This window comes from Rhodnius prolixus, unplaced genomic scaffold, assembly GCF_049639745.1.
Source record: "Rhodnius prolixus isolate KJV_2025 unplaced genomic scaffold, Rpr scaffold_1, whole genome shotgun sequence".
Lineage (NCBI taxonomy): Eukaryota > Metazoa > Arthropoda > Insecta > Hemiptera > Reduviidae > Rhodnius > Rhodnius prolixus.
This window is the reverse complement of record NW_027411581.1, coordinates 16,336,235-16,364,094: the sequence shown is the minus strand read 5'-3', so window position 1 is coordinate 16,364,094 and position 27,860 is coordinate 16,336,235. Positions and strand designations below refer to the sequence as shown.

General features: G+C 33.5%; 1 protein-coding gene and 1 long non-coding RNA gene across 31 annotated transcripts in view; one reads left to right on the top strand and one right to left on the bottom strand.

Moving 5' to 3' along the window:
* The window catches only part of cac (calcium voltage-gated channel subunit cacophony), a 264,871-nt gene that overhangs the window by 174,262 nt on the left and 62,749 nt on the right, over window positions 1–27,860 (top strand). For 22 of the 29 annotated variants that reach the window (XM_074130700.1, XM_074130667.1, XM_074130659.1 and 19 more), the window contains 11 exons: window positions 10,898–11,074; window positions 12,663–12,768; window positions 13,272–13,411; window positions 14,909–14,950; window positions 17,607–17,707; window positions 20,823–21,047; window positions 22,217–22,368; window positions 23,067–23,170; window positions 24,760–24,875; window positions 25,492–25,551; window positions 27,734–27,835. In XM_074130700.1, coding sequence (XP_073986801.1) covers window positions 10,898–11,074; window positions 12,663–12,768; window positions 13,272–13,411; window positions 14,909–14,950; window positions 17,607–17,707; window positions 20,823–21,047; window positions 22,217–22,368; window positions 23,067–23,170; window positions 24,760–24,875; window positions 25,492–25,551; window positions 27,734–27,835 — 1,325 coding nt within the window. Of the gene's footprint in view, window positions 1–10,897; window positions 11,075–12,662; window positions 12,769–13,271; window positions 13,412–13,647; window positions 13,749–14,908; window positions 14,951–17,606; window positions 17,708–20,822; window positions 21,048–22,216; window positions 22,369–23,066; window positions 23,171–24,759; window positions 24,876–25,491; window positions 25,552–27,733; window positions 27,836–27,860 lie in introns of all 29 variants that reach the window. The other 7 variants (XM_074130696.1, XM_074130730.1, XM_074130849.1 and 4 more) reach the window with 2 other exon arrangements.
* On the bottom strand, window positions 2,548–9,102 carry LOC141455687 (uncharacterized). 2 transcript variants are annotated; one of them, XR_012459400.1, is made up of 4 exons: window positions 8,968–9,102; window positions 6,989–7,111; window positions 6,612–6,904; window positions 2,548–4,142 (listed from the first exon to the last, which is right to left on the bottom strand). It is a non-coding gene; the product is annotated as an uncharacterized lncRNA (long non-coding RNA). The 2 variants fall into 2 exon arrangements; XR_012459398.1 differs by having other exon boundaries at window positions 6,677–6,904.

Here is a 27,860-nt window from a genome sequence, read left to right as displayed (position 1 = left end):
TTTACAGTGCGAACTCGTGGTAGTATGTTTTTTACTTTTCATTGTATCTTCACGACCCTTACTGGGTTCAGTTTAAGTCAGTGTTTTATGCCGTTGTAGCATTTGATTATTTTTCGTGGCTACGAGAGGTTGTAGTGGCAATAAAATGTCGACCTTTAAATTCAATAAAGAGAGCTTCTCATAGAGTAATACGTAATCTAGAGAATCACAAAAAAGTAGATTTAATTCCTGAAATATCCTTAATTTTTCTATTTCTTCTAAATTTTATAGAAAGATTAACCAAACGTGGGTACTAAATGAATCTCATTTCAATATTTAAGAAGATAAAGGGAATGTAAATAATATAAACAAATTTCACTGTAGCAGATTGATATTTCTAAGTTCATATTGTCTTGTTATTTCAACCTCTTAAAATTATAATTTTTATTATTAATATAAAATATTCTTGATTATTAAATAAATTTATTTTGTTTTTACAGGTGAGTTGCTGATTTCAAAATAATGCAGTTTGGTATGTTTTATTTTCATTTATTAATGGAGCATCTAAGTTACCATCTCCAACTAACCATTATATGAAGATAATTCTGCGAACTAAACTCTAACTTGGGGAGATTTGGGTTTAGTATTGTTGTTCTTTACTCTGTTATCTACCGACAGTCTAGACCATTTTCATTGTCTTTTTTATGTTTGTAAGTGAACAAAATATGTAATATTCAAGGTATTCATATTCAATAAAGACTATTTACTCTACTGAGTTGCGTTGAAAATATGTTAACTCGCTAACATATCTGATTCAAATCCCTGTTTTAATATCATGTGCCAATCGAAAACATGCTCTCCCGACAGAAAACAGTAGCTGCTGATTTCTGGTGGGGGGAAATCTAGTTTTAGTGATATTCGTCTGAATTCTAAGTTTATATACACTCACCTGTGTCTTGATGTATCTCATGCTAGCATTTCCCAACACGCTCAACTATTCACAAACGCCAGAGACTTTAGTTTTTTTTTTTTTGCTGACTAGAAAATAATAGCAGTTTTATTTCAGGGAAAACAAGATGGATATTAATGTGTTGATATTTTAGGTGTTACATTTTTTTTCTTTAAAAATGTCTTTAGTACTAGGGTTTCCCTTAACCAGTTGTTTCTTTTAGCTTCTCCAGCTGGTAACCGTAAAATCCTCTTTTATTTGTCCGTAATCGTAGGGCTTTCTCTCATACCATTTATCATTTTTCCTTGGACCAGTCTTTTCTTCTTCTTTCTTCAGCTTCCTAATCTAGAATATCCTCCATTTTGTCTTTTCTCTTTCGTCCCTCTGCTTCCCGATGCAGAATATCTTAATCGATTCTTCCATATGTTATTCTTGCTATTTTTCTATAGCATCTAAACTTCTGTTCCATTATCTTCTGCATGTTTTAAACATTCATTTTTCTTTTTTACGAGTAATTTCTCGTAATTTCTCTTTCTTAACACCTAATACAGTGTAGAGTAACAAGTATCGAGAAGCTTTTTAAACTTTCGAACGACATACCGTATTTTTTTCCTGATTTACTTTGTTATTAGTTAAAATAGTGCACTAAGTTTAATTTATTTTTATTTATTTATTTTATTTTATTTATTTATTTTATTTTATTTATTTATTTATTTTTTCTTTTGTATAATGATCATATTTTGCAAATTATGACTTATTTTATTTATTTTATTTATTTCATTTTATTTTCATTCTTTTTTCTTTTGTGATTTAATGTACATTTTTATTTTGCTTGTAATGAACTCCTCTGTAATGGTTTTAAAACTTATACACAGAATAATAATAATACTAATAATTTTCTTCCTGATTTATAAAATAGTTCATTTATGTATTGTTGGGTTTACTGACTTCGGGAATAGCAATTTTAGGAATATCTCTACTTCAATAATACATGATGTTCTCTTCTATCTGTTCTCTCTCCAACCATAATAAGATATAATCCAGACTCCAAATCTCTAGATGGTTTAGCTTATTAAGTGTTAAAGGTAGAAAACAGTTCTCTGGATTGCGTGCATTCATCTATGAAAGAGCCGATAGATAGTGCTGGCGTGTAGTGACAGCTGTACGTTCCTGCTCAGATAACGCCAATCAAGCTTCCCAACTACAATTACTAACCCACTGTACGTTCCACCCTTCAAGAATATCAAGCTAGTGATATGCATTTTGTGTAACGTGAAATGTTTCAATGCAACAAACATCAAGATTGTGGTGAGATAGACTTATTTAAGAAATAACCTGATATTTCACAAAGTTTTCTATGTCTTAAATTCTAATTGACCACATTAGTTCCAAACATTTTTAACGCTTATGTGTTAAATTAGTTTTATGGAGGTTCTTGAAGCACTGAGACTTTAGGCTTCACTAGACAAATATTTAAAAGGTCCAACTTCACAGTGAAGTTAGGCAAAATAAATATTTCTAATATAGAAAGTAATGATTCCTAATTTCAAAAAAAATGCCAATCAGTGTTGCAAGTATTGCAATTTAAAAAAAAAATATGAAAAATCAAACAGGTTTTTTTAGAGTTTTATTGCATACAACTTTGCTGCTTCCTGCGACGAATGATTCAGCAGCTTCCGAAGGTTTAAGGTTAAGTGAACAGATCAGCTTCTCCAGTTGTCATTAAAAGTGCTAGATGTAAAAATAAGTAGCACTGGGCTATGCTTAGGGCTTGTAAATCCTAATATTTTTTTTTATTCTGCATTGGCCATGAGAAGCATCGTTCGTACCTTCTATTCTAATGTGAATTCAGTAATTTCAGAAGTGGTATTGTGGGATAACTTTAAAATAGATATGTATATAAATCGTCGAATTAGATTTTTAACTCTACTGTTTCTTAAGTATCTATATCTGTACAAGGACAAACTAAAAGCAGTACCTAATATCTAATAAGAAACTAATAGTACAGATAGTGAACAGCTGACAGTAAGTAGCTTGATAATAGTGGGAATGAAGCATGGAATTTAAAGCCTAATAAAGTCTCAGTTGCATTCCAATTGCTCTCACTGAGTAAGCACTGCCGACATCCTCTTTCAGCAGACTATCTGTATGATAGTCTTCACAATCTGCAGCCCAAGTATGATCGTTGACCACTGTTTTTCCAGATATTACTTCGTTTATCTCAATAGGATTCGTTTATCTCGTTTGTAACTACTTTGTGTGGTTACACATGACTTAAGCTCCCTCATATTCTTCCAGCACGATCCTTATTTCCTTTTTCTGCGGCACCGTAGCGTGTAAATGCGAAAACTGATTTTAATGAATGCTCTGTCATTTAATTCGAAATTTGATATGCATAGTCCTTTGGAAGGTCTCGGCGCTGAATTTTTTATTAGCTTCAACTTTGTAAGACCTCTTTTAAAATTAAGTAATTATAAATAACTGTAAATCTTAGTCCAATTCTGATGTATTTGGGCAGGATAAAGGGCATAGGGTTCCCTTCCTAATGTTCAAAGTGCAATCTTGTTCTTACTCCTAAGTATAAGGAAGTATTGCAATCTTTTCTAATTTGTTTACGTCGTTTTGTAAACAATCAATGACTAAACAAGTGAACCGATCTAAATAAATACGAAGTAAATTTTCAACCGTCACAAAATTTTATGCAATTTTGTGCATGACTGCTATTGAATTATCAACGCGTGAATAAATTTTGATAAAATGAAATGTTTGAATACTAAAATGGAGATATGCCGCAGGTGTGCGTTTATTTAATAGCCCTGTAGACTCGGTCTAAAAAAGTGTCTTATTTACTTCTACCTAAGATATTAGTTGTTAGATGAGGCATTGCTGTCCCGAATCTCTTATTGAAATTTCTAGACCTACTGCGTGATTTGCGATCTAGCTCTCTGCCACAGATCAAACGGCTTCAGTAATAGAATTTTGATCGTGTTTTTCAGTCAAGACTAGTGAACTAAGGGATGCCAATAATATCTTTCAAATAAGATAGCAAGTCTTAATAGTTATTTTAGTAAACTTTGGACTACACCAAGAGTTCTTTCAAGGTATCAGATCTTCTTCGAAACGTTTCCTTCTTCCTAGCATTTAAATGTCTCCCTGTCCCTCTTGAAAAAAATCTGATCTTCTCTTGTTTCCAGTTTTCCAGACAGTTGAACACCTAAACAAATTTTTGAGTTTCAATCCAATTGTTATTATTATTTTTTCCTTAGAACTTACTATTCAATGCCTCAGTGAATCCAGGCTAGGCCTAGCAGCGGGGGGGTGTTTTAGCCGGTAGTCTATTTTGGGAGTCCGGCACAGCAGGGTCTCTGCGTGCGTAAACGCATTTCACCCCTCAAAAAAAAAAAAAAAAAAAAAACTATTCAATGCCAAGATATTGTTTCTGTATACTTTTTGTGAAGTATAATATAAAATATTTAAATAAATATTCTGTAATGACGTTTTAAAGTTCAGGCATTTCATTCCTTCCTTCACCTTGATGACCAATTCAGCCAAAGCCTAGAAATCTAGTCAGACATCTAGGCACCTAGGAAAGGTTTAGTAAGCGCTTAGAAAGTGGTACTAGAGGAGGGTGCCAAAACTAATTGGCTCTTACATCTTTAAGAGTAATCGCATAATACATGCATACATAATAAGTAGAAGCTGCAGTGGACCATTATAGGTTATTCTTTTATTGTTTGGGGTGAACATGAACAAAATTATATAAAGAACAAATACTATATCATTGGGTTTTTAGGATAAAGTAAAAAAAGTGAAGTAATGTCTATTTTTTTAAGTGGCCTTTACTTCTAACTTCCAAATTAGATATCTTAGTCTCACAAATTCTTAGTCTAAGCATAGCAAATATACTTAACTATTAAATTTCTCAAATTAACCATTAAATAAAATCCAAGGCCTAGAGCGGGAATCGAACCCAGTACCACAACAGTATTAGCTTTGCGGGTCTTCTCTAACAGCTCGGCCTTTTTGGAATAATTTATGTACTTAAAGAGATTGAATTCAGGAACCTATGACTAATTAAGGAATCTTAAACCAGAAAATTACTTTATTTGTTTAATATTACGTTTTAAATAATATCTGCTTAGTGCAACATAAAAGTGCAAGGATTTATTAAATTTGAAATTTTTATTCTTGCCGCAATGTGGAAAGTTTATCAAAAGAAGAAAGTGCATAATGCAATCTTGAAGGAAGGAAAGTGAATTTGCGCAAAGTTAGCGTAGAGCGCGTGACAGTGAGTAGTGACTATGACGTGGTGGTGGATGACCGGCTGGCGAGTATACAGTCGCACGATGGTTGCTGGTAGTCTGGTGTGTGCGAGCAGAGTATCGACCATAATATGTACACACTGGGAATGGACGAAGAAGAGGGTCTAGTCTGGCTTACTGACGTCACTGCCTCGGTAGCCATCTTGTGGTGACGTCAATCGCATTTCTCCTCTTCTATCGTGCACCACACAACCCCAAATCCCCTTTCAATATCACACCCACATCTCCCTAACGCAAATAAAATCTCTGTGAGTGATAATTTCAGATTGAAGATATTAAATGCAACTTATAACCTTGAGAATAACTGTAACGCCCTTTAATAAAACAAGTCACATAAGCTTCTCTAGATCACTGCGCGATTATTAAAAGCAAGCACTTGTTTTACCTTCTTATTTAATACTCATTGTATTTTATTTTTTAAGGCGCGTCAACATCTGAGGTAATTGGCGCCCGGAGCTATTGCACTGCCGGCTGAGGTCAGTGTTCACTCTTTACAGACAATACAGTCCAGAGACCACTGTAGGAAGCTCCTAGGAAGAGAAAATCTAAGTGGTCAGCAGCTGGATTCGAACCTGTGATCTCCGCGTAGAATCTAGAATACGTTGATCTAATCCCTTCCCTTTTTAATGTGTTATCGCAACTTTAGTCACTGACTTTTGTGTTTGGCACTTTGGTCCCTTGTTCATCAACTTACAAGCCTAACTTCACTTACAACTAAAGTTCGATGTGTCTTCTTAGCTAAACTGTTTTATTTGTAAAAATTCTCGAATCAGCTATTTAGATTTATTAATAAGTTTCTAATAAATGCTTTTTGTATGGTTGTAGGTGTAATGATATAAAAGAACTTGGACGAATCATTTTAATTAGTAAAGGAAAATAATGCCTATATTTCAGGCGGGCTTTACGTCCAACTACCAGTTAGGTGTCGTGGACAGAGGCGACTGGCAAACATACTTACTGTAAATTTCTTTTATTAACCATTAAATAAAATATTAGCTTCACAGGTCTCGCCTCTAACCGCTCGGCTACCGTGGCGCCTGAATCATTTTAATAATTTGATGCATGTTAGAACTTTTTCCTGTTGTGTTATTTTCATTAAAAATTTGACAAAAGTAAAAAAAGAAATTATTGATGAGCTTAAGCGCGGAAGTAAAGGCTCTCTTTTACTTTTTGTTGAGCATTTCGAGAGGACAGGCAAGGTTAGTTGGCAAAGAGAAATAGCTAGCGCGGTAAAGATAGTTACTGTTAATTTCATACTTGGAACCGCAACTAACTAAATGCTCTCCTTAAAGCACTCTTTCCCCTTTGTTTTGAAAGTGACTCTTGGGTCTCATTGAAAGAGAAAAACTTATCATTCTGACCTAAATGATCCTGCATTTAGTAGCTGACTCAAGAAAGACGAACACTCCTTTCCCTTTCTTATTACCTCCCAAACCATTCTTTCCCTCAGATATGCCTTTCATCTTTTGACTTGGCTGATCGGTTGTTGCTGTTTTCTTTTTTTTCCTTTATTTCTTTCTAAGTTTCGTCTTTTCTAGAATCGCCGAAGTATTTTATTCTTAATATCTTCAAACAGCCTGACCATTAATTAACCCCATCTTGAAAAAAATCCAAATCTTGGAATCAGACTCTTCTCTTTTCCTTCTTCACGTTACTGTTAATAAAATTAATACTTTTCTTAAATTCTTCTATTTTGAATTCATAATTCAAGACTATTAGTTCTTACCAAATCACATACTTTTTAATCATTTTAAAAGTGCAATCCACACTTCATTATCCAACGAAGTTTTGCATCTACTGCTCCCTAATTGTTTTGCTTCTTCTTGAAAGCAGATTTTTTGGCCACAGTTCGAGAGAGGTGCTGCAAATGTTAAATGGTGGAATTGTAAGCAAGAAGCCAAAAGTCACCCTTTTATTTAATATTGTTTAGAACTGATGAATTCCCTTATACTTTGGAAAAGTTTGGTCTAGCATTTTTTTAAATATTAATGAAATGAAGCCTGAGAAACTGCTCACCAAAACCTCAAGAATTTCATAATTTTCAAAGCTGCATTATTCTCAATTACGAGCTCTAAGGTTTTAAAAGAAGTTCAGTTAATTTGAGGAGCAGCTTCTTTACCCTCTCATACGTTCTAACTAACCTTCCTCAGACTAAGTTAAAGGCTCTTTTGAGAGTATCTACTAAGGCTATGAAGGTTATGAACACAGTTTAGAGCTATACTCCATTACGCAACGTTTCCCATTCAAGAAGAATACAAGTGATGGACGGAGACTGGAACAATCTACTTTTCTATAGCTTATAGATAGAGCTTTATATAGAGCTTCACCCGAATCGCTTTAGTGCACTAATCTTAATCTTTACCTGTACATTTTAGTATTGTTTTATTTCAATTTCTGCAAATTTCGTTGCTTGCTAACTAGCCTTCCCTTTCAGATGTATTCAGCGTACCGATAACAGGTTCCTTTCTTTTTCCTATTGCTATTTCTCTTCAACTTTAGCTCTTCTTCCGCCATCACTATTGTTTCTGCTAAGACACATTTTCAAAGACAATATTTCCACAAACGTCCCTCGTGGCCATCATAATCGCAACTTCTTTTTCTAACTCAGATTTTTTTTATAAAGTTTTCCTTCAAATGCTCTTATAATTGTAGATCCAAATGGACAATCTACTTTCACAGCTTTCAATCTTCTTCGATTCTTCCTCAAAAGTATTGCTAAAGCCTAAACAAGCTGTGGAACAAAGTCTCTCTTGGACAGTGTAATGAGCAAAACGTTCACACTAATATTTTCGCAAATCGCGAGGAATAATATAGTCAATTAAAGTATCGAATTTGCGCTAAAAATAATTTCTTAGATAGTTAGGGTTTAACCTTCTGTTATCCTCCACTTCACATATTATTTCAAACCTTTGAAAAAAACTGTAACCATCTTACCTTCTCTGGTTCAATGGTTTCAAACCTTTGAAAAAAACTGTAACCATCTTACCTTCTCTGGTTCAATGGTTTCAAACCTTTGAAAAAAACTGTAACCATCTTACCTTCTCTGGTTCAATGGTTTCAAACCTTTGAAAAAAACTGTAACCATCTTACCTTCTCTGGTTCAATGGTTTCAAACCTTTGAAAAAAACTGTAACCATCTTACCTTCTCTGGTTCAATGGTTTCAAACCTTTGAAAAAAACTGTAACCATCTTACCTTCTCTGGTTCAATGGTTTCAAACCTTTGAAAAAAACTGTAACCATCTTACCTTCTCTGGTTCAATGGTTTCAAACCTTTGAAAAAAACTGTAACCATCTTACCTTCTCTGGTTCAATGGTTTCAAACCTTTGAAAAAAACTGTAACCATCTTACCTTCTCTGGTTCAATGGTTTCAAACCTTTGAAAAAAACTGTAACCATCTTACCTTCTCTGGTTCAATGGTTTCAAACCTTTGAAAAAAACTGTAACCATCTTACCTTCTCTGGTTCAATGGTTTCAAACCTTTGAAAAAAACTGTAACCATCTTACCTTCTCTGGTTCAATGGTTTCAAACCTTTGAAAAAAACTGTAACCATCTTACCTTCTCTGGTTCAATGGTTTCAAACCTTTGAAAAAAACTGTAACCATCTTACCTTCTCTGGTTCAATGGTTTCAAACCTTTGAAAAAAACTGTAACCATCTTACCTTCTCTGGTTCAATGGTTTCAAACCTAAAGTGTTCCATTTTCTATCTAACGTACCTTTTTTTAAATTACTTCTCTCTCGATAATCATTCTCAAAGTTACGAGTTTTTTTGCCCATTGATGCCCAGATTATAGTAATCAACCCTTAAATTTTATTTTGTACATCAACATTTAGAGTTTATTACAATATTGAACCATGTGACTTTACCACATGATTAATTAATAATTTACTTGTGTATGCTCCAGAATTCTCCAGCCTGATTTCATCCCGCAACGACACTTGGCATACTTTATCTCGTGACCCATCTCTTTTTTAAGCACTGTCGTTTCAGTTGTTTAGTGAGCATGTTTCAAGTTCGTTTAAACCTCATGGTTTCCCATTAACTCTAATTCTGGGAGTGAATGTCGAACTTATCAGATGGACTAGTTGAAAGTAAAAACGAATCCTCCAGCTAAACAGCTTCTCTTATTTCAAGAATACCCGGGAACGTTTTTTTCACCTTGTAAACGCTTTATTCCGAATATTTTGAAAGTGGTCTAGTGTTAATTCTTTAGATATTTCATTTCCCAACACTGTTGTATGCATTAAAATTATTTAACCCTAAGTCAATTTCTACTTTTTCTTACCAGAAACATTTTTGTATAATATACGTATCGCAGAATTGATTAACCTCTTACACCGCAAGGTAGATGAGGTAGAGACTAAGACAGTAAAATTGATAATCAACAGTACTATTTAATATATCAGACTTATCACATACACTAAAGATGCTTTTGCTTTTTAATAATATTATATTTACTTGTCCCAAAGTTTTTAACATAGCACTTTTTATGAAAGTTTTTAAAATAAATAAATCCATCACGATATATAAATTTACACTTCATAGCTAACTATAAATTTGTCATGATTCTTGAACTTTTAGTTTGGTCTAATAAGTAGAATTTATAGCCAGAGGATAGTATTTGATAACTAATGACGAATCAATAACTTTTCCTCTGGGGTCTTACTTATCGCCTTACTCGTTAAAAAAGCTTTTCCATTCACGGACATCATGTGCTCTTGAACATCAGTGTTTCTTGAGCTTTCTTGGAGATAAAAACTATGAATGAACTGATTCATTCGAGACATATATGTATGTATAAAAGTACGCAAGTTAAATAAATGCTTAGTTAACTAAAGTTTCTTGAGTTTTGATGAAATATTTGTTCAAGGAAATTTAATATCTTTAACAGAGCATCTATTAAAATAAAAAATTACCTAACACCATCTGCAACTTGTAGTTGACGGCTTACTGAACAGTTAGTATGTACATTGTTTATTGTTTTTAATTTCTAGAGCAATCATGTTTAACTAAATTAGATGCAGTACTGTCTCAGATTCTATTAGATTAGTGAAATTTGCTTTTATGGTTATAGTAATCTCGAACGCTATTTGCAAGTAACTTCTTCGGTATTTGTAGTAAATTTAGGAAGTATTTCTTAGCTAAAATGATTTAATATTCTGGATGTATTTAATTAGGTAGAGAGAGAGAGAGAGCGACTGTTTTAAATTTTGATTTTGGGAACACAGTGCTTGCAATGAAAAGCTTATTTCATTTTATGATTTTCACTTCGTTTTTAGTGTTGGTTTTTGAGTTAGGGTTTTTGGGAGATTTTTTGGATTTTTTAGTGTTGGTTTTTGAGTTGGTTTGAGTGAACAAAAGGATTTAAATGATTAAAAATATATACAAATAAGTTAAATATAAAAGAAGACCAGTAGGTGTAAGTGAAAAAGTAAGTATTACTAGAGTATATCCAAACAGCTTTAGATGAATCCGATGTATCTTCGTCACATCTGCAAAATCTGTGTTGAAAGTAAAGCTCGTCTGAAAAATAAGCATTACTTGAATTTACTTCTTTTTCTTTAATGATGAAGAAAATGAAATTAAACTTTTTGAGAAAATATTAGTTATAGCATTTTGCTAATTAACGTACTGTCTATTTACAGGTTGGCGGCGGCGCAAGAGGCAGCGGCGGCACGAGGCGGTCGTGACTACAAGGGCGGAGCTCCGGCCGCCATGGGGCCCCCACAGCCTGGCCCCAATACAAAGGGGCCAACCTCACTATTTATTCTTAGTGAGGAGAACCCCCTTCGCCGGTATACCCGCTTCATCATAGAGTGGCCATATCCTTTAATATACTTGATAGATATTTTCACAGCAATTAGTTTCTTCGAAGGAGCCTCTTACGGCTCACTGTCTGGGTAACGAGAGGGCACTAACCGGAGGCCGGCCGTGAACTGAAAAAAAATTCTCTGGACGCTAATGTCATCAGAGGTTTATGTGTCTTTTGTTCAATTTAAAAAAAATATATTTATATGCAAAGCTTACCGCCTCTGAGGAATAAGTTGAAATATTTCTGTCCCGCATTTCTCACGTAGCTGCCGTATTACTTCTCGTAGCTTCACTAGTATTTTTGTGTGAAATGCCCCTGACATTCAACACTAAGTAGTTGGCGGCTTCACAAATCTTCAATTCAAAATCTAATGCAAATTGGGTACAAAGTTTCATTATATTTTAAAACAACCTAAAACTTTCCATAAACCAGCGTGAGAAGAGCCGCTGAAGATTGTTCAAACATTTCAAATCACCTAACCACCGTTTGCTGTTTGGTCTACCTGGCCAGGCTAATTATTTGCTTAACCTATTAATCACTAACTATTAATCCCTCTCACTACTTAAGTGCTCATTAGCTTCCGGCAATCCGAATTTCTGTTTTATCTATCTGGCTGGAAAGACATACCCTCCTCAGATCCACAACAGCGACTTTCAAACTCTGTCTCTATGTTTGATTAATGGTAATGACTTTTATAAGAAACGTAATCGTTTGTATAATATACATATAAACTAAATTATTAAGTAAATTAATATCTAATTAAAAAAAAAATGTGTAACATGTGCACACAGAAATCAGGATATGATATGCTTCTGTCTATGAAGGGCTGTTGGCAGGCACATTGAAAGCATTCGCTGTTCAGTACACATACTGTTTGTCAAGGTAAAATCTGGATCTACCTCTTCCCCTAACCGGCTCTACAGTTCTAGGTGGACTTTGGCCTCCTTGACAATTCCTCTCTAAATATCTCTGCCTTGAGCTTTTAGTCTCCATTTGGTCACTCCGATTTCAGACAGATCATCCTCTTAGCCTTTACTCCATCATTTCTCTTTTCGGAGAATACTTCTCTTATTAGTCTATTGACCATCTCATATCCAAGCAAGCTTATTCTTCTTGATATAATGAAACGTATTATATCTTCATGAACTGTCAGGACGTCCAATTCTTGGTTGGACCCAACCTGCCGAGTACTTTGCGTACATACTGGTCCGAATATACGTCTCTTTATTCTCTTCTCGAAGATTCTCGAAAACAGCCTGGTTTACAACTTTGAGAAACCAAGTCTCTACACGTGAGAAACTATAGGATTAACCGGGAACTAGTACCTTCTTTTCATTGTTTATTTGAGGTCCGAGCTATGTGAAACATTTAAAAACTCCAAAACTATAATTATTGATGGTCAGATCAAGCGGTCCGCCCCTTTTTTCGGTTGTTGGTACCACTATGTACTTGGCCTTCGACAATTAGTGTCTACCTAATCAACAAAAATTAAATTCTCTTGCATTTTATACATAATAATAGGATTAACTGTACAATTTGTTGGATTAGGGACACGTAAAAGTTTGCACTATTTTCCTTAATATTATTTGTTTGTTTACTCCGTTTGAATACGCAGTTTTGCTTACCATCATCGCCAATTGCGTAGTACTGGCACTGGAAGAACATTTGCCAGAAGGTGATAAAACCACGCTGGCGAAAAAACTCGTAAGTAACCATTGATTAAGTTTTGATGTTGTGATTAAAACTAAGTGACTAATCAAAATCAGTATTAATCCTGTGTTCTGCTGGAGCTTTAACTAGTCAATTAAGAAAACTTTCTTCGCAATTTTCCAAAAATATTTAAGGATTGCAATTAAATAACTTTTCGCCTTTATACCGTTACCTTTAGATTTACCTCTTTATTAAGGAGGACCTGAGAATGATTGAAACGGATCGAAACGTTAGCTAAAGAAAGAAAAAAAAGGAAGTATCTCAGATCAGAATAAGTGGTTTTATTATGGTCCTTAACAAAAAAAGGACTAGTCTAAAAATAGAAGGAATTTATAAGAGCTTTTAGATAAGTCTAGAATTGACTAGTGAAAGCTCGCATTGACAAGAGTCTTCTTATAATGTAGATTTGATTAGTTATTTAATATTTTTTGGCAACACATTTAAGTATGCAAATATCGTTTTGTTTCATTAAATTTAAATAAAAATGCTAATTATAGGAGCAAACGGAGGCCTATTTCCTTGGCATTTTCTGTGTAGAAGCGTCCCTAAAAATATTAGCGTTAGGTTTTGTATTACATCGCGGCTCATACCTTAGGAATATTTGGAACATCATGGATTTTTTTGTAGTAGTAACAGGGTAAGTGTTTGTTTATTAACATTATATTTATTATTTATATTTATAATATATTTAATTTAATTATTACTAAGTTTAAAAAAAAACGTTAACAAAATAATTGTATTTCCAATTGAAGAAATGAAATCTTTTTTTAAAAAAAAGGGGAGGAAAAATAATAATTAATTTGAACAGGTTATCTCCATAAAAACTGGATTCAGCCTGTGCATAAGTGTGTTGGTGAATGTGTAAATTTTTAGGTCAATGACAATATTCGCAGAGTCAAATGTGGACGTGGATCTAAGGATGCTGCGTTCTTTCAGAGTGCTGAGACCTCTGAAACTCGTGTCCCGTATTCCAAGTAAGAAACAGAACAAAAAACGTATCAGCAACAAAAGAAACAAAAACACAGATAAACATTACAGGAATGACCAAGTGTTTTTTTTTTGTTTTTTTTTTTAATCCTTTGTCCTTTAGTTGAGGTTTCCTGCCCTGCCGGCCCGTTTCGCAGCCTTTATTTTACCACTGGCAGCCTTTATTAAATTATTTACTTCGGAAAACACATAGTTTAAATTTAGATATATACATATATATAATAATTAGAATAGTTTTAATTTATCTTTATGGAAAATAGATTTTTAAAAAAAAATATATATAGAACATAGAGTAGCTGCAGCGTGTGACTTATTGTGTGAATGTTTCAAATTGTGCGTATGTAATGTTTTGTTAATGGTAATCTTTATTTCACTAAACGGATTTATGTTTATAATAAGAACGCAAACAGCTTCCCACACATACCATCACCTCTAATTATAACAGTAGCCATCCACTAAATGCGAATCATCTCCAAATTTGGACAAACAATCATTCTTCTTAATCCGAGTAAGATATATATTTTAAAATGTATTCTCATTTTTATCAAATTGGGACGATGGTTGACAAATAAATAGAAAGAGATCCCTCTATTTTATTAAATTAATTTAATGCTTAAATTGTTTAAGCAAGCTTACTTTTATTGTAAAAATATTTTTTATTTTTTTTTATTTTTTAGTCTTAAATTTTAGAGCATAGATTTGTATTTATGGTCATTCCTACTAACTGTAGGTAGTGATAGTGAAATATAAAAAACCACTTATATAACGTATTAATAGTTAGTTTTTGTTTTCCTGAGTTTTGTGTGTGAGCTCAATACTATTTTGCTAGAGTGACTATAGTTTAGAATTATTTTAATCCATTTCTTGGTTAACGTTTAGGCATGGTGATCATAATGTTGGAAATGTCTTAAGATTGTTTTTACACCAAAACTTTTAATTATAATTTAAAAAAAAAAAAAGACCACCGTTTAAAAACACTTTCTTTTTTTGGCAAATATATAATTTCTTAAAAGGAAAAATATAATATTTTTATCTATATTATATAAATATGAATTTTAGTGATGGAAAATGGACTTTAAATAAATAACTAGCAATCATAACTAGGAGATATTACTAGTGTGTATAATAAGATGTATTTCTATTACAGGTTGTTTGAATTGATAATAGGCCTAGTTGGCCAAAGCCGCATGTAAGCGCCCTTCAAATACTTTCAAACAACTTTATTTTGATAAAATTACAAAAATTAAAAATTGTATTTTACTGTTGTGCTAAAAAAAAATACTTTGCTTGAATTCAAAATAAAGTTCCTATGTAAATTTATTTAATTATCGAATACGATAAAGTTTATGTTTCCAAATATTCGAGAAAGAAGGAAATAAAGTATGGTACAATAAGAAAATGTGTTGGTTGTGTTGCTAAAACCGATTTCAATTCTCGAACGGAATTTTGTTTGAATATCAAGTGTGCTTTATTTTAAACGTGCGAACGATTCTAAACAATTGTAAAAAAATAACATACCAAAGCTCTTTCATTCAATCTGGCTTAAACATTTTTCATTCATTATTAAAGCACTTGGACCGTTTAATTTTAGAATTATTGTAATTTAATTATTTACTGATAATAACTACAGAGCTCGAAAACGGTAGAGATATTACTAAAAATGTTTGATTTGATTAACTTTAACCGATGGTCCCTGGGAATGTATAAATAGCATCGTATTTTGAACCCGGACCTTAAAATTATTTATCTGCTAAAGAGAACTTTACCGAAAATAATGAAATTTGGGGTAGTTGTCAATAGAAGTTAAGTAAAACAAGACTAGAATAAGCGTTAAAGATTTAAGTTGTTTTTTGAGAACAATGTCGCATACCTGTAGTAAATGATTCTTGAATAGCAGCTCATATTTTCTAGCTTCAATAATTTGAATTCCCCAAAAGCGTTGATCTCAACAAATGATGTTTTGTAACCCTCAGCGTTCTTTTCGTAACTATGTTCAACCGTTTAGGACGCAAAAACAAGAAATCATTTAAACAGAAGAATTTAGATTTACAGAAACGAGACTAAGCTATCAAAAGTTAAACAAAGAATTAATTGACCGTCGGTTTGGTCCACAGAAGCTTCGGATACCTCCCCACTACAAATAATAATAATAATAATAGGCAAATCAGCATAGCAATTCGAAATAGCATTGCACTAACACTTCTAAAAATCAAATACCGTGAATATCACTCCTCAGAAGTAAAAATATTAAGCTCCGAGAAATTTAAAACGGAAAAGCGGCAGGATTGGTGAACATGGCCTTGAGAAGCTATCAAAAGTAAAACCTGTTAATCTGCTGTATCCTCTGAACAGACATGAATAAAATACAAAAGTTTTCGATGACTGGAAGAAGTGTCAGATAGTGAAAATCGCTGACATTAAGTGACACTTCACAGGTTGCTGGTCAAGGATAGAATTCAAATCAGCATGCCAGGAAAAATTCTCATGAGATCAAATATTGCACGTAAATATCTAGATCTTTTGTAAGTAATAATTTGTAAGTAGTGTTGCAGGAGAGGAGAATTGTTAATGTCATGTGATGAGCGTTTAAATCGAATCTCAAAGGGCGGTTTTGCCACATTCATAAGCAAACGACCGCCAAACTCATGATACCCACCAAACAAATAAACTCTTTATAACGCTATATTTCACAAATTAAAGTGACGGGATTAGCGTATACTGGTTTATGTTCTAACATGGAGATCCCGGATTCGAATGTAGATGCTGGCTTTTAGAATTTATTCTCCTAAGAGCTTCATACAGCACAATGTCGGGTGATGGACAGAGTTGTCTGTAACAAGAGAACACTGTGCAGAGGCCGGCAGTGCACTTAAAAAAGCTCGCGAGAAATTAAAACTGTCTTAAAATAGGATAAATCAGCAACACAATTCAATCAATAGTTATTCCCACCCACATATTTGTAATAAAATCAATAATATAATATTTTCTAAACATTGATTTTTTGCAGTACAGTTAAGTCAATCAGTAAAACGTGTCGAATTGGCGGCAAAGAGTCTCTTCTTTTTCTATATTGGCTATTATCAAATACAATTTGCCATTGCGGAATTATTTGTAGAGGAGTGTTACTGGAAAGGGCGCTAAAGGACACAGAAAGATAGCTCGCCAAAACAACTGCAAGTTGTTGAGCTAGCGTGTACTCAGGCACAGTTGACAGCTTCGTAGGCAAGGATATTTAAGTCAGGTGACTTTTACATGGACGGTACAACAGATGCGAAATACGGGGTAGAAGTCAGAATTTCATTTTTTTAGAAAATTTAAACAATTTTTTAAATTCAAACTTGCCATTTCAAATTATACCGTTATACCTATTCTTCTTTCTCTTAAAACTTATTTAAATCGCGATTATAAAAAAACTTGTTTATATCCTTCATGACCGAATACAGTTTTAACTCATTCAGCGTTAATAAGAGCGAATTCTTTCATAATGTGCGATATTATGATGTCAAACGATTCAAGAAAAATTTGAATTACGTGAAGTTATAAAATGGTGAACTAGCACACACCCGACGCTAAAAAACAAAATAATTGTTTTTAAATGAAAAAGTTCTTTTTTGTGGAAAGTAAAATATATTTTTAAATTAAATTTGCATGTGGGAAAGAAGGGAGAATTTTTGTTTTGATTTCATTCCTTTTATGATTTTATTTAATTTTGCCATTTAGTGTAAATACTCATTCATTATTAGTACTTAGTATGAATAATAGCTTATTTATAATTAAAAGATAATAGCTTGTAGTGAATGTAGTTAATAGTTTTGGTAGTAGTGATAGAAGTATTGGTTCCGCAGGTTTATCACTCTTATCCCCACAAACGATTTAGATATGGATCTCCGCACTTTGAGGGCAATTCGAGTACTGAGGCCCCTCAAACTCGTGTCTGGCATCCCAAGTAAGTTCGAACTTAATTTTACATAAGAAAATAGAGTAAAATGTCAAAGCCTTAAATAATATCGTGTTCCAGATATTTCACCTCTAATTTTTATTGTCTTAAACATTATTTAAAGGCTCCATCCTCAGATTCCTTTCAAACTTTCACGCTTATCGCCTCCAGTTCCTTAAATAGATTCTTTAATTTAGTTCTTATAAAACTGTTAGTAAATTAGTTTAGATTTTTTTTTTTTCATAAAATATTTGCTTATTAAAATTTTATTTCGCACACTAAATTGGTCATAATTCAGCTCTTTTGGATCCATTTTCGTTGATTAAATGAGGAAAACTAAATATTTGGAGCAGAATTGTGGGCAATAATTGTGCAACTGTCATGTTGGGATAGTTGTAAGAATAGAAATAATATTGCATCAGAACTATATAAAATGAATTAAAAATTAGTCTAGATATAACTTTTATTTAAGGAATTTCCATTTAAAAATAATAATATATCAAGTAATTAATATTTATCAGCCATTAAAACCAATATTCGATAAAAGTGTGAGCTAAAAATTCATTTTATAAAAAAAAAGTAACATTTGTGACGAATTTATTCTCAAAATGTCTGTCTTATATTTATTATCTCCAAATGCAAAGAATGAAAGCTCTCGAAATTTCCTTGCTTCAGCATCCCAGCATGCATGTGTAAAGCTTACTATTTCACTATTCCCTTCAATTTATGTGTTTTAAAGTTTATGGTTAATGGTTAATTAATACAAAATTATCTTTATCTCAGATAAGGTATTAATTACTATTTCCTTTATATTCAGTAAGTTTACATTAATAAGTTATCTATCTAAAACCGTGAACCGCGATTGTCGTCTGCCATTCATACAATAATAAGAAATTACGTTGCTGTTACATTGATTAAAAAATATTGCATTTTACTCGTTTTGCTAATTATCCAACTACAAATCCAAGGTTTTTTAGTTTCAACTTTTGAATAAAAAATCAACATAAAATTCTTAGTAATTAGCCAATTCAATTAAGATTGTTAGCCAAGTGAGATCGTTGAAATTTTTTTCTTCTTCTTTTAGTGCCAAAATATTTGGTATAGAAAGATTGTGAAATTTGTGGAATTACCTAAGGAAAAGTAATGGTATTGAAGGTTGAGGAGTATCGAATCATTCCCTATGAAAAGAAGCAAAAATGCTCACAAAACTAGATTGTCATCCAGAAGTAGAGGACCCTTATTCATGAAGCAAAGAGATCAAAACGTTTGAGGAATGCGGCTAGATGTTTTGATGACGTCAGTTATTTAACAACAGTACTTGTAAATGATATTTCAGTAATTGCTAATTGCTACATTAGTAGTAGTTTTAGCTTTAAGCAAACTGTAACTTCCTGACTTTTCAGTAGTTAGAAGAAAAGTGTTCCTCATACTGTAAATTATGCAGTGACTTTAATTTTAAAGAATTCCCACGCAAAAAAGTGATGCGCTTATCTTTTACGCTTCACATCTGCTGGCGATTTATTTCAAAATCCACCGGGAATAACTGATAGCCTCAAAAACAAAAATCAGATACAAACTCACAATTTCCTCGATAGTAAAAATTTTATTGCACTCAACAAGTGCGACAAAAAATTAGGGGGTCTGCTCAAGCGCGAACCTACCACAAGCCCAAGCCGACTTCTTTGAATCCCTCATTTACCTGCATTGATAAACTGGTATTAAGATTATTCAATCTTTTCCATCAAAAACGCCCAGGAAATCGAAAACTAGTTTGAAAGTTTCTTTATTGTTTAAAATTCGCTGCATGGGTTTCGCCTGTCTAATTCTATAGGTTTCCTATAGGTTAAAGACTTATTAGTGAACCAAGTTAACGATTCTTAAGCCACGGTTTTCCATCATAATTTAATCTTCTTCAGACGAAATTTCTTAAATGTGCATTTTGAAAATCGCAAAGCCTTTCTTTGAGTAAAATGACACTCAACAAAATATTAGGAATACTTTGGACCGCAAGCAAGCCTTATTTTGTTCATTCATATTGCAAAGGAACGAAAGGAGCGTTATTATCATTGGCCTACTCTTCATGAATGAACGCTTACAGTGCTTGCCTTTATATTCCGTCTGTATTTTGACGATTATGGACGATAGCACAATTCATTTCGTTCCCAATTTCAGTTATTTCCAATTTCATTATGTATCCAAATCCTTCGTTAGGAGTCAAAGCTCATAAAAACTCCGCCGACCAGCGCCACAATATATCCAAGAACAGCTAAGTTAACCGTTGGTCTTCAACCAACCGCTAGCTAAACAGTACTAACCCTTTTCCATGCATGACATAATTGTTCTCAAGATCGCAGGGTAATGCAGCTAGGTACTGAAGATATCTGTCAAAGTGTAACAAAAGAATTGCAGTATTTTCATATTTTAAGAAAGTAGCCGATAATTCAGCGCGAACTGTTTTCTAGGTTAAGTTTTAACTCTTAGAGCGTTGTGTAAATGGACAGGAGTGGGATGATGCTTTATTTTGCAGTACTTACTAAATATTGGAAGGAAAGGGGAAAGGTGGAATATTTTATGCGAAACCGTTCCTTTGTACAAAAAAGTTTGAATTATTTCATCAATATTTGTTAGATTTTATTAATCTCTTCAGATTTGTTTTTCTGTGCAGAAGCCCTTTCTGATCATCATGTTATCACATGTTACTCTGTTCGGGATCATTATGCAAATTTTTTATGTCTTCCTTTTGAATGTGTATGTAATTTAGAACGTTAAAACTGGGCAGTAGTTTAGTTAAGAAGAAAACTAAACATTAAATATGTTTCAATGATGCAACAAGAGTCTTCACGGCCTAGGCTTTTTGTTTAATTAAACATATTTAAAATCTATTGAAGAGTAAGTTAAATACTCGTAAGCTTAAAAATCCGTGCCTTTGGTTAAAGCAGATATTTTAGGAACTCAAAAAAATTTAGATAGATAACTTACAGACGGATTATTGGAATTAAAAATAGTAATAAAATAATACAGGTGATTAAATCAAACCGGAACTAATTTTTTATGGTGTTTGTGTGTTGTTTTGTGTGCGTGTGTGTGTGCGCGCGCGTTACTTTCGCACACCTCGTTTGCACAGGTCTGCAGGTTGTATTGAAGTCTATAATCAAAGCGATGGCCCCGCTACTCCAGATCGGCCTGTTGGTGTTATTTGCCATTGTGATATTTGCCATTATTGGGTTGGAGTTTTATTCGGGAGCGCTACATAAGACGTGTTATGACCTGGAGGATCTGACCCAGATCGTTCTCGAGGGGGACGCCGCAACGCCCTGCAATACTGACAACAAGACTGAGTCACCACCCGGTAAATCTTTCAAATTCTATTTATTATTAAGGACACTATCTATTAGAGAAAACAAATGTTATGCTTGCTTTTAATCTAGTAAAGTCTATTTCTCGCTATATATGTTGGATCGTAATGGTTAACTTTATCGTACAAAACGTTCTGTCTACGTAAAGAACGGTTTTAAAAACTTAATTGTTAGTGAAATAGCTGCAGCAGAGCTGGCTGAAAAAAATTAAAGGAATTCGAAATGAGTTTTTAATAGATACCCAAACAGCAATAATAGTATTTGTTTCCGTCCACTGAATCAAATGGAAGTATCATAATCATCTACTGAATTGGCCAAGAAAACTGTGAGATTTAGCTGCAATTGGTTGCTACAGTTCTTAGGTTGATTATGAAGGCAAAAATTATGAGCATCGTTGGAACTGCATTCTCACTATTCTTTTTACGTTTCGGTTTCTAGACCGATGGAATACACCGTTTAGGCTGAAATCATTTTAGTGAATCTAGTCAGCCGCTGAAAAAAAATGTACCCTATTGAGGTCCACGGAGCTGCGGTGAACTCAAGGCAAACGGACAATTTCAGAATCGTGCGGGGCATGATTACCTGTACATATGCTCATTGTACTCCATCGAAGTGATGAACAACTAGCATTTCAACATGTGCAGTTACCTCGAAGGAAAGCGATAAAAGAGGACCATTATATCTCGAAGGATAACATGCTGCCCAGCGCACATTGGAAGAGATCCCTGTCACGTCTAATAAAGAAAACCGATAATAATACTATAATGTGCCACCGCTATGTTGAATTGATAGTTGGATTTGAGCCCACCTGAAGAAGAAACTTAACTAGTGCGGGATTTAACCAAGGATGAAAAAATTGCAACCAGCGCCCGAGAATGACAAATCTATTAAATGGAATATTGGAGATCAAAACATTAGCCTAGAGATTCATAAAATTGTTTATCATGTTTCCTTTCTTTTTATAAGCAAAGCTTAGAAATACAATCTTTGCTTCTGGTTCTTCCTTCAATTCATTTCAGTTGTTTCATTTCTTACGATGCTAGACATTTTCACTATTATTTGACTATTTAATTTTTTAAGTAGTTTATACTTAGCAAATAGATTTTTTTTCTGATAATTGCTTTATTTATTGTTATTGCTGTTTTTTGCTTTCTCATTATAGGTAGTTATGTTTGCAACGCAAATGAATCAATGTGTTTGGAAGAATGGGAAGGTCCAAACAATGGAATTACATCGTTTGATAACATTGGATTTGCAATGTTAACAGTATTCCAGTGCATAACAATGGAAGGTTGGACGGCGATCCTGTACTGGGTAAGTAGTTCACGAAATTTTAGGTCTTAAAATGTTTAGTTACGAATCACTAATATTTTAGTTAAACAGCTAACATAAAGTATTAGTTCTCATATTACTTTCTTTAATATCTATTCATCCAAATATAAGAAGAAATTATGGGATATTTAAAGTAATTTATTAAAAATTTGATCAATACCAATATCAGAAAGATACCCTAGTCTTCACCTACTTTGCTGGACAAGCTACTGCGTGTAGAAACTACATAGAACAATCGCATGTATCATTCAGCTCGAGTGATCTAGAACAAGAACGAAACTAGATTTAGGGCATGACCATCGCAGTCGAAGCTGAAAAAATAAGACAAAAAAGAGTGGTTTTTTTAAAACTATTTTGTAGCACACAAATGTTTATTCGGAAAGACAAGGTGCGCTGGACAATATCATGCGGTAAGTTTGAGAACATTGAAAAGAAACTTCCAAGGTTCTTTCATTTCTCCATTTAGAAAGTTCGTTCGTAAGAAAAGAAAAATAGAGAATTTGTGAAAATACAATTTTTTTTTTTTTTTTTTTGAGCAAGACATTTAGAATAATGTGTAGTGTTTTTCTAACAAAACATTGAATTTATCTAAAGTCTTTTAACATTTTGGAAAACATTATTCCAGGAAGCAATTTTTTTGTTTTTATGTCTTTTATTAACTTGTGATTTTTATTGTTTAGATGAACGACGCAATAGGCAGCTCATTTAATTGGTTATACTTTGTTCCCCTCATCGTACTGGGTTCGTTCTTCATGCTCAATTTAGTCCTTGGTGTTCTTAGTGGGTAAGTATATTTTTTTTTGTTTTACATAAGAATTAAAAGATTTATTTACCTAGATTAAATTCTGGAGTGTCGTGTTCTATTATGGGATTGAATTTAAATTTCTCCCTATCTCCCCTCGTACTTTAGATCACCATTGAATTATTTTTCACTTGTACTTACTTTGTTTTAATAGCCATTAAACCCTTCAGGGAGGGGATTAGCTATGCGGTTAGCGTACTGGACTCCCACGCGGAGGTCCCGGGTTCGAATCCAGCTGCTGACCCTTAGATTTTCTCTTCCTAGGAGCTTCTTACAGCTCACTGTCCGGTGATGGACAGTGTTGTCTGTAACGAGAGAACACTGTCCGGAGGCCGGCAGTGCACTGGAAAAAGCTCCGGGCGCTAATGACCTCAGCTGTTGATGCGCCAAAAAAAAAAAAAAAAAAAAAAAAAAAAATAGCCATTAAACTAATCATTTACTACTATGACCTCATCTAACTTTGTTTATTACATTACATCTAGAAGTTCTGTCCTCCTTCCATAAAATAACCCAACATTCATAGGTTTTCTATTCACTTCTTTGATTCTTATCTTTCTTGCAAGGCATGAATACATTTTAGATGAGTGAAACTAATGGAAAAATTCCCTTTTACAATTATCTTTTTTTTATTTTACTCTATCCTGTTTTTCCTTTCTCATGTTAGGAAAAAATTTTATTTGGAAGTGAAGTTATAGATATGGTTACATTATAAGAATAAAATTAATTCATACAGTTCTAAAATGTCTCCCTTTATTTACTAAGAAAATGAATAAATTGTAGAAATATTGTTATAAAAAGGAAGGGATTAGCTGAGTGTAGAGCTCTGGAGTTGCCAGTAAAAGCAATGGTTTGAGTCCAGGGTGCTGCTCGCAGACTTTCTCTTCCTCGGAGCCTCTACAGCTCACAGTCCTGAGAGAGATAGTGTTATCTTCAGTGAGAGAACACTACAGGAGGGCGGTAGAGAACTGAAAAGGCTTCTAGCGCCAATAACCATAGGTGCTGATGCACCTTATATACAGATTAATTATGTTGATAACAAATTTATATTAGTAACCAAAATGAAGACTATTGATACCAACTAAATAAGTTGAGCCCTCACTTACAGTGAATTCTCAAACGAAAGAACTAGAGTTGAAAGACGAGCTGCGTTCCACAGACAAAGATCCAAACAGCGTTTCAATGATATGTTGAACACGTATCTATCTTGGATATGTCAAGCAGGTATATAGGCCAGATGCAAAAAGTAATAATAAATAGTAGTAAAGGAGTAATTATTAGAAGTTTTAGACAAACTTCTACATTCCAAGTACTTAAATTAATTTAATTGTGTAATTAATTCCGTGTGTGAACCCAAAGCTTCTCACAGTTTTAAAATTTCGGTTTTTCCTTGTAAAACAAAAAACAATATTGTTCCTTTAAGAATTTTAAAGACCGTAAATGTCAAAAGCTTGTAGAGGTTGTGGAAGCGTAAATATATTGTAGTTTGATAAAATTATAGAACAATACTGTGTATGTAGAGCGGCCTTTTCCTCCTTTTTTTCTTCCTTTTTTTTTTCAATTTTTGCTTTTAGAGAGTTTGCGAAGGAGAGAGAAAAAGTGGAAAATAGGCAAACATTTCTGAAACTTAGGAGGCAGCATCAGTTGGAGAGGGAATTGAACGGATATGTAGAGTGGATTTGTAAAGCAGGTATAAATAAAATTATTTGTGTTTTCATTTAATAAGTGAAAACTCTTTTGTCAATGCTTGTTGGATCAACACGTGTAACAAACTTCAATGGCATTATCTCAATTACTTAGAGAATTTTGTGTGTCAAACGTAAAAATAGATGTGAGAATTTGCTTCTTAAGTTAAATGATTTGATCTCCTCTACTTAAATTTTTTATCCTGTAATATCTGGTTAGTTATTGGATAATTATAAATGTACTAAGCCATTCTCCAGCCGAATGTCTTATAAAATTGTTTAAGCACAGTATAACAAAATACACTGTAAACATCTTCGCTCATTTTAGTTAATATGCAAACTGCAAGACATTTATTATAATGCAAGTTAGCTTAGATTTCCACTTCCATTCATGACACTTGATGGGCTGTAGGGCAAAGGGGGGTCCACTTCAAAAATATGCTTTAATTTATCTCATCATCAATTATTCTCTTCAAACACATAATTGTTTTAATGAATTATTTTTTGTATATGCATGGCGGTTAACAAGTACATTAAAATATTCAGAACCACGCACTAATTTTTTTAGCACATAAGTTTTTATATGTAATGCTTCATCTTAATGCCAACATAATTTTTCAGAGGAAGTTATATTGGCGGAAGAGAGAACAACAGAAGAAGAGAAAATGCACATAATTGAAGGTAAATCAGAAACAGTTTAGTATTTTCATTCTCTGAAATCGAGTTTGCGTTCTCATCATTATTTTAATTTGAGCATCACAACTTGCTAAAAAAATTTTGTGTGCACACTCGTACAACTTTTTATTTTCCCAACATTTAGCAGGCCGGGCCACCTTACTGTCTTGAGCCATAAAGCCTAACTTAGATGATATTTGATGGCGCATCTAGTATGTACACTTGGCTCCGTATATAAACAAACACCTATTAGCAGAGGCTTTCTGTTAATGTATATAATCACAAACATTTCCATTACATGCTGAATACACATGTTTGTATAAAATCCCACACACTCACATACATACTCCAAAACTATTGTAAATAATTCATTCTCGAATATCCTCCCTTAAAAATCAAAATGCTCTGTAGTGGGACGTTTGCCCAAAGTTCAACGGACAAAGAATAATGTTCTAGAGGAACGTGTTAAGCATCTAAGTTCATTGTACAACTAAGCAATTCTTCCTTCTTTTTTTTACCATCATTCTTGAGATGTTATCAGTAGATTCGGGAACTTTTCGAGCCGGAAGCTCTGGATTCAATCCGGTAACTGGTAATTGGCTTGGTTCTAAATTTTGTAGACAAGGAAGTGCCTTATGCACTTTCTGACTTCCATCACATCCTATTTTTCGGTACCTTTCGGCCCTGTTGAAAGAAGTGATTGATTGGCTTTCCACACGTGTACATTATTTGGATTCGATGTGAGCGCTCTCTGTCAGTACTTTCATTGGAATTTATTCACCATATTTTTATGTGCAGCATGGCATGCTATATTAAAGCAACCACAGTTGATTATAACGTCTGAACGAAATTATGATGTGGGTATAACATTCCATGCGTATGTTTGACTTTTTAAAATCTACCTTAAACAAAACAAAGCTTGTTATACCAATATCTTGTTTAAATTTATAAGTAGCAGTTTTCTCTAATATTTGTTGGGAGAGATCATATGATCATGAGTTCTATCTTCTCCTGAGGACGTATTCGTATTCATTTTTAGTGACTTTGAGTAGCAACAAAGAGTAGGGAAAAGATTCATTAAGTGGTGGGTACTTTTTGGACAAACATGTGTGGCCTGTATGTTGGATGTCCCTTACATTCTAATATTAATTGACATCCTCGTACAATGGCAACTAGTGAAGATATTTTTGGTTTGAAGATATAAATGGTTATTACTGGTCCGCTGCTTGCCTGTCTCTGTAAAGTCTTATGCAATCAATAGATGTGAAAAGACTAATCATTGTTAATCCAGTAATCATTTCATTCAGAAAAAAAGTAATGAAAAATAATCTTAAAAAAAGGGACTATTCACTGTTTTTAAATAACTCTCTTAAATAATGTGCTGGGAGGAGGGTTTTATCTCTTCTTTTTGCGAAATTCGATTGATTCTATAACATAGATTCTATAAAACTATGGCAGATCAGTTACCTAGACAACCATGGTTTAAGGGAACTGTCACTAATAAATGGGTTGTTACGACAATAAGCAGGCTGAGAGCGAACCACGCGGTGTGCGGATCGTATCTACACAGGATCAACAAAAGGTCCTCTCCTCTTTGCGTAGATTGCAATGAGGAGGAGGATTTCAAACATGTAATAATGATATGTCCACGTTATGTGGTAGAAAGGAAACGAATGTTTGACGATATGTACAGGTATTTAGATGCACCATTTCGCTACGAAGACATTATATTCTCCACCAACATTTATGTGCTTTAGTCGATAGCAGAGCTAGCAATGAAATATGAATGTATTTAAAAGCTATAGCCGAATTAGAATGAATGGAAGAAAATGCTTAGAGAAGGATTACGTGATTTTAATTTTGGTTAAGCTATAAGGATGGCAGGAGCACAGAGTGCTGCTCCATCCATTAGCTGAAGTTTATGTAAATAGCAGTATATAGTAGAATGATGAATGTGTGAAGCGAATGTATTTGTAGGTAAGAATGGAGAGTGAGTGATATTCTAGTGATAAGCACCTAGACGATGCTGGCTGTATGGCAGAAGCCAATGCCAAAAAAAAAACAAAAAAAAACTAGTATTTTTGATTGGAATGATTAACTGTTCGTTAGAAATGAAATGTGGATGCAAGAAATTATTTGTTTCCAATTATATCTTACATTATCGTTAATTGTTTTTTTTTTTTAACAGCTAGAAGAAGAGCAGCAGCGAAAAGAAAAAAACTTAAATCAATGGGAAAAAGCAAAAGTACTGACACAGAGGAGGAGGAAGGTGAAGAAGAAGGTGAAGATGGTATGTTGAATTATTTAAAAAAACC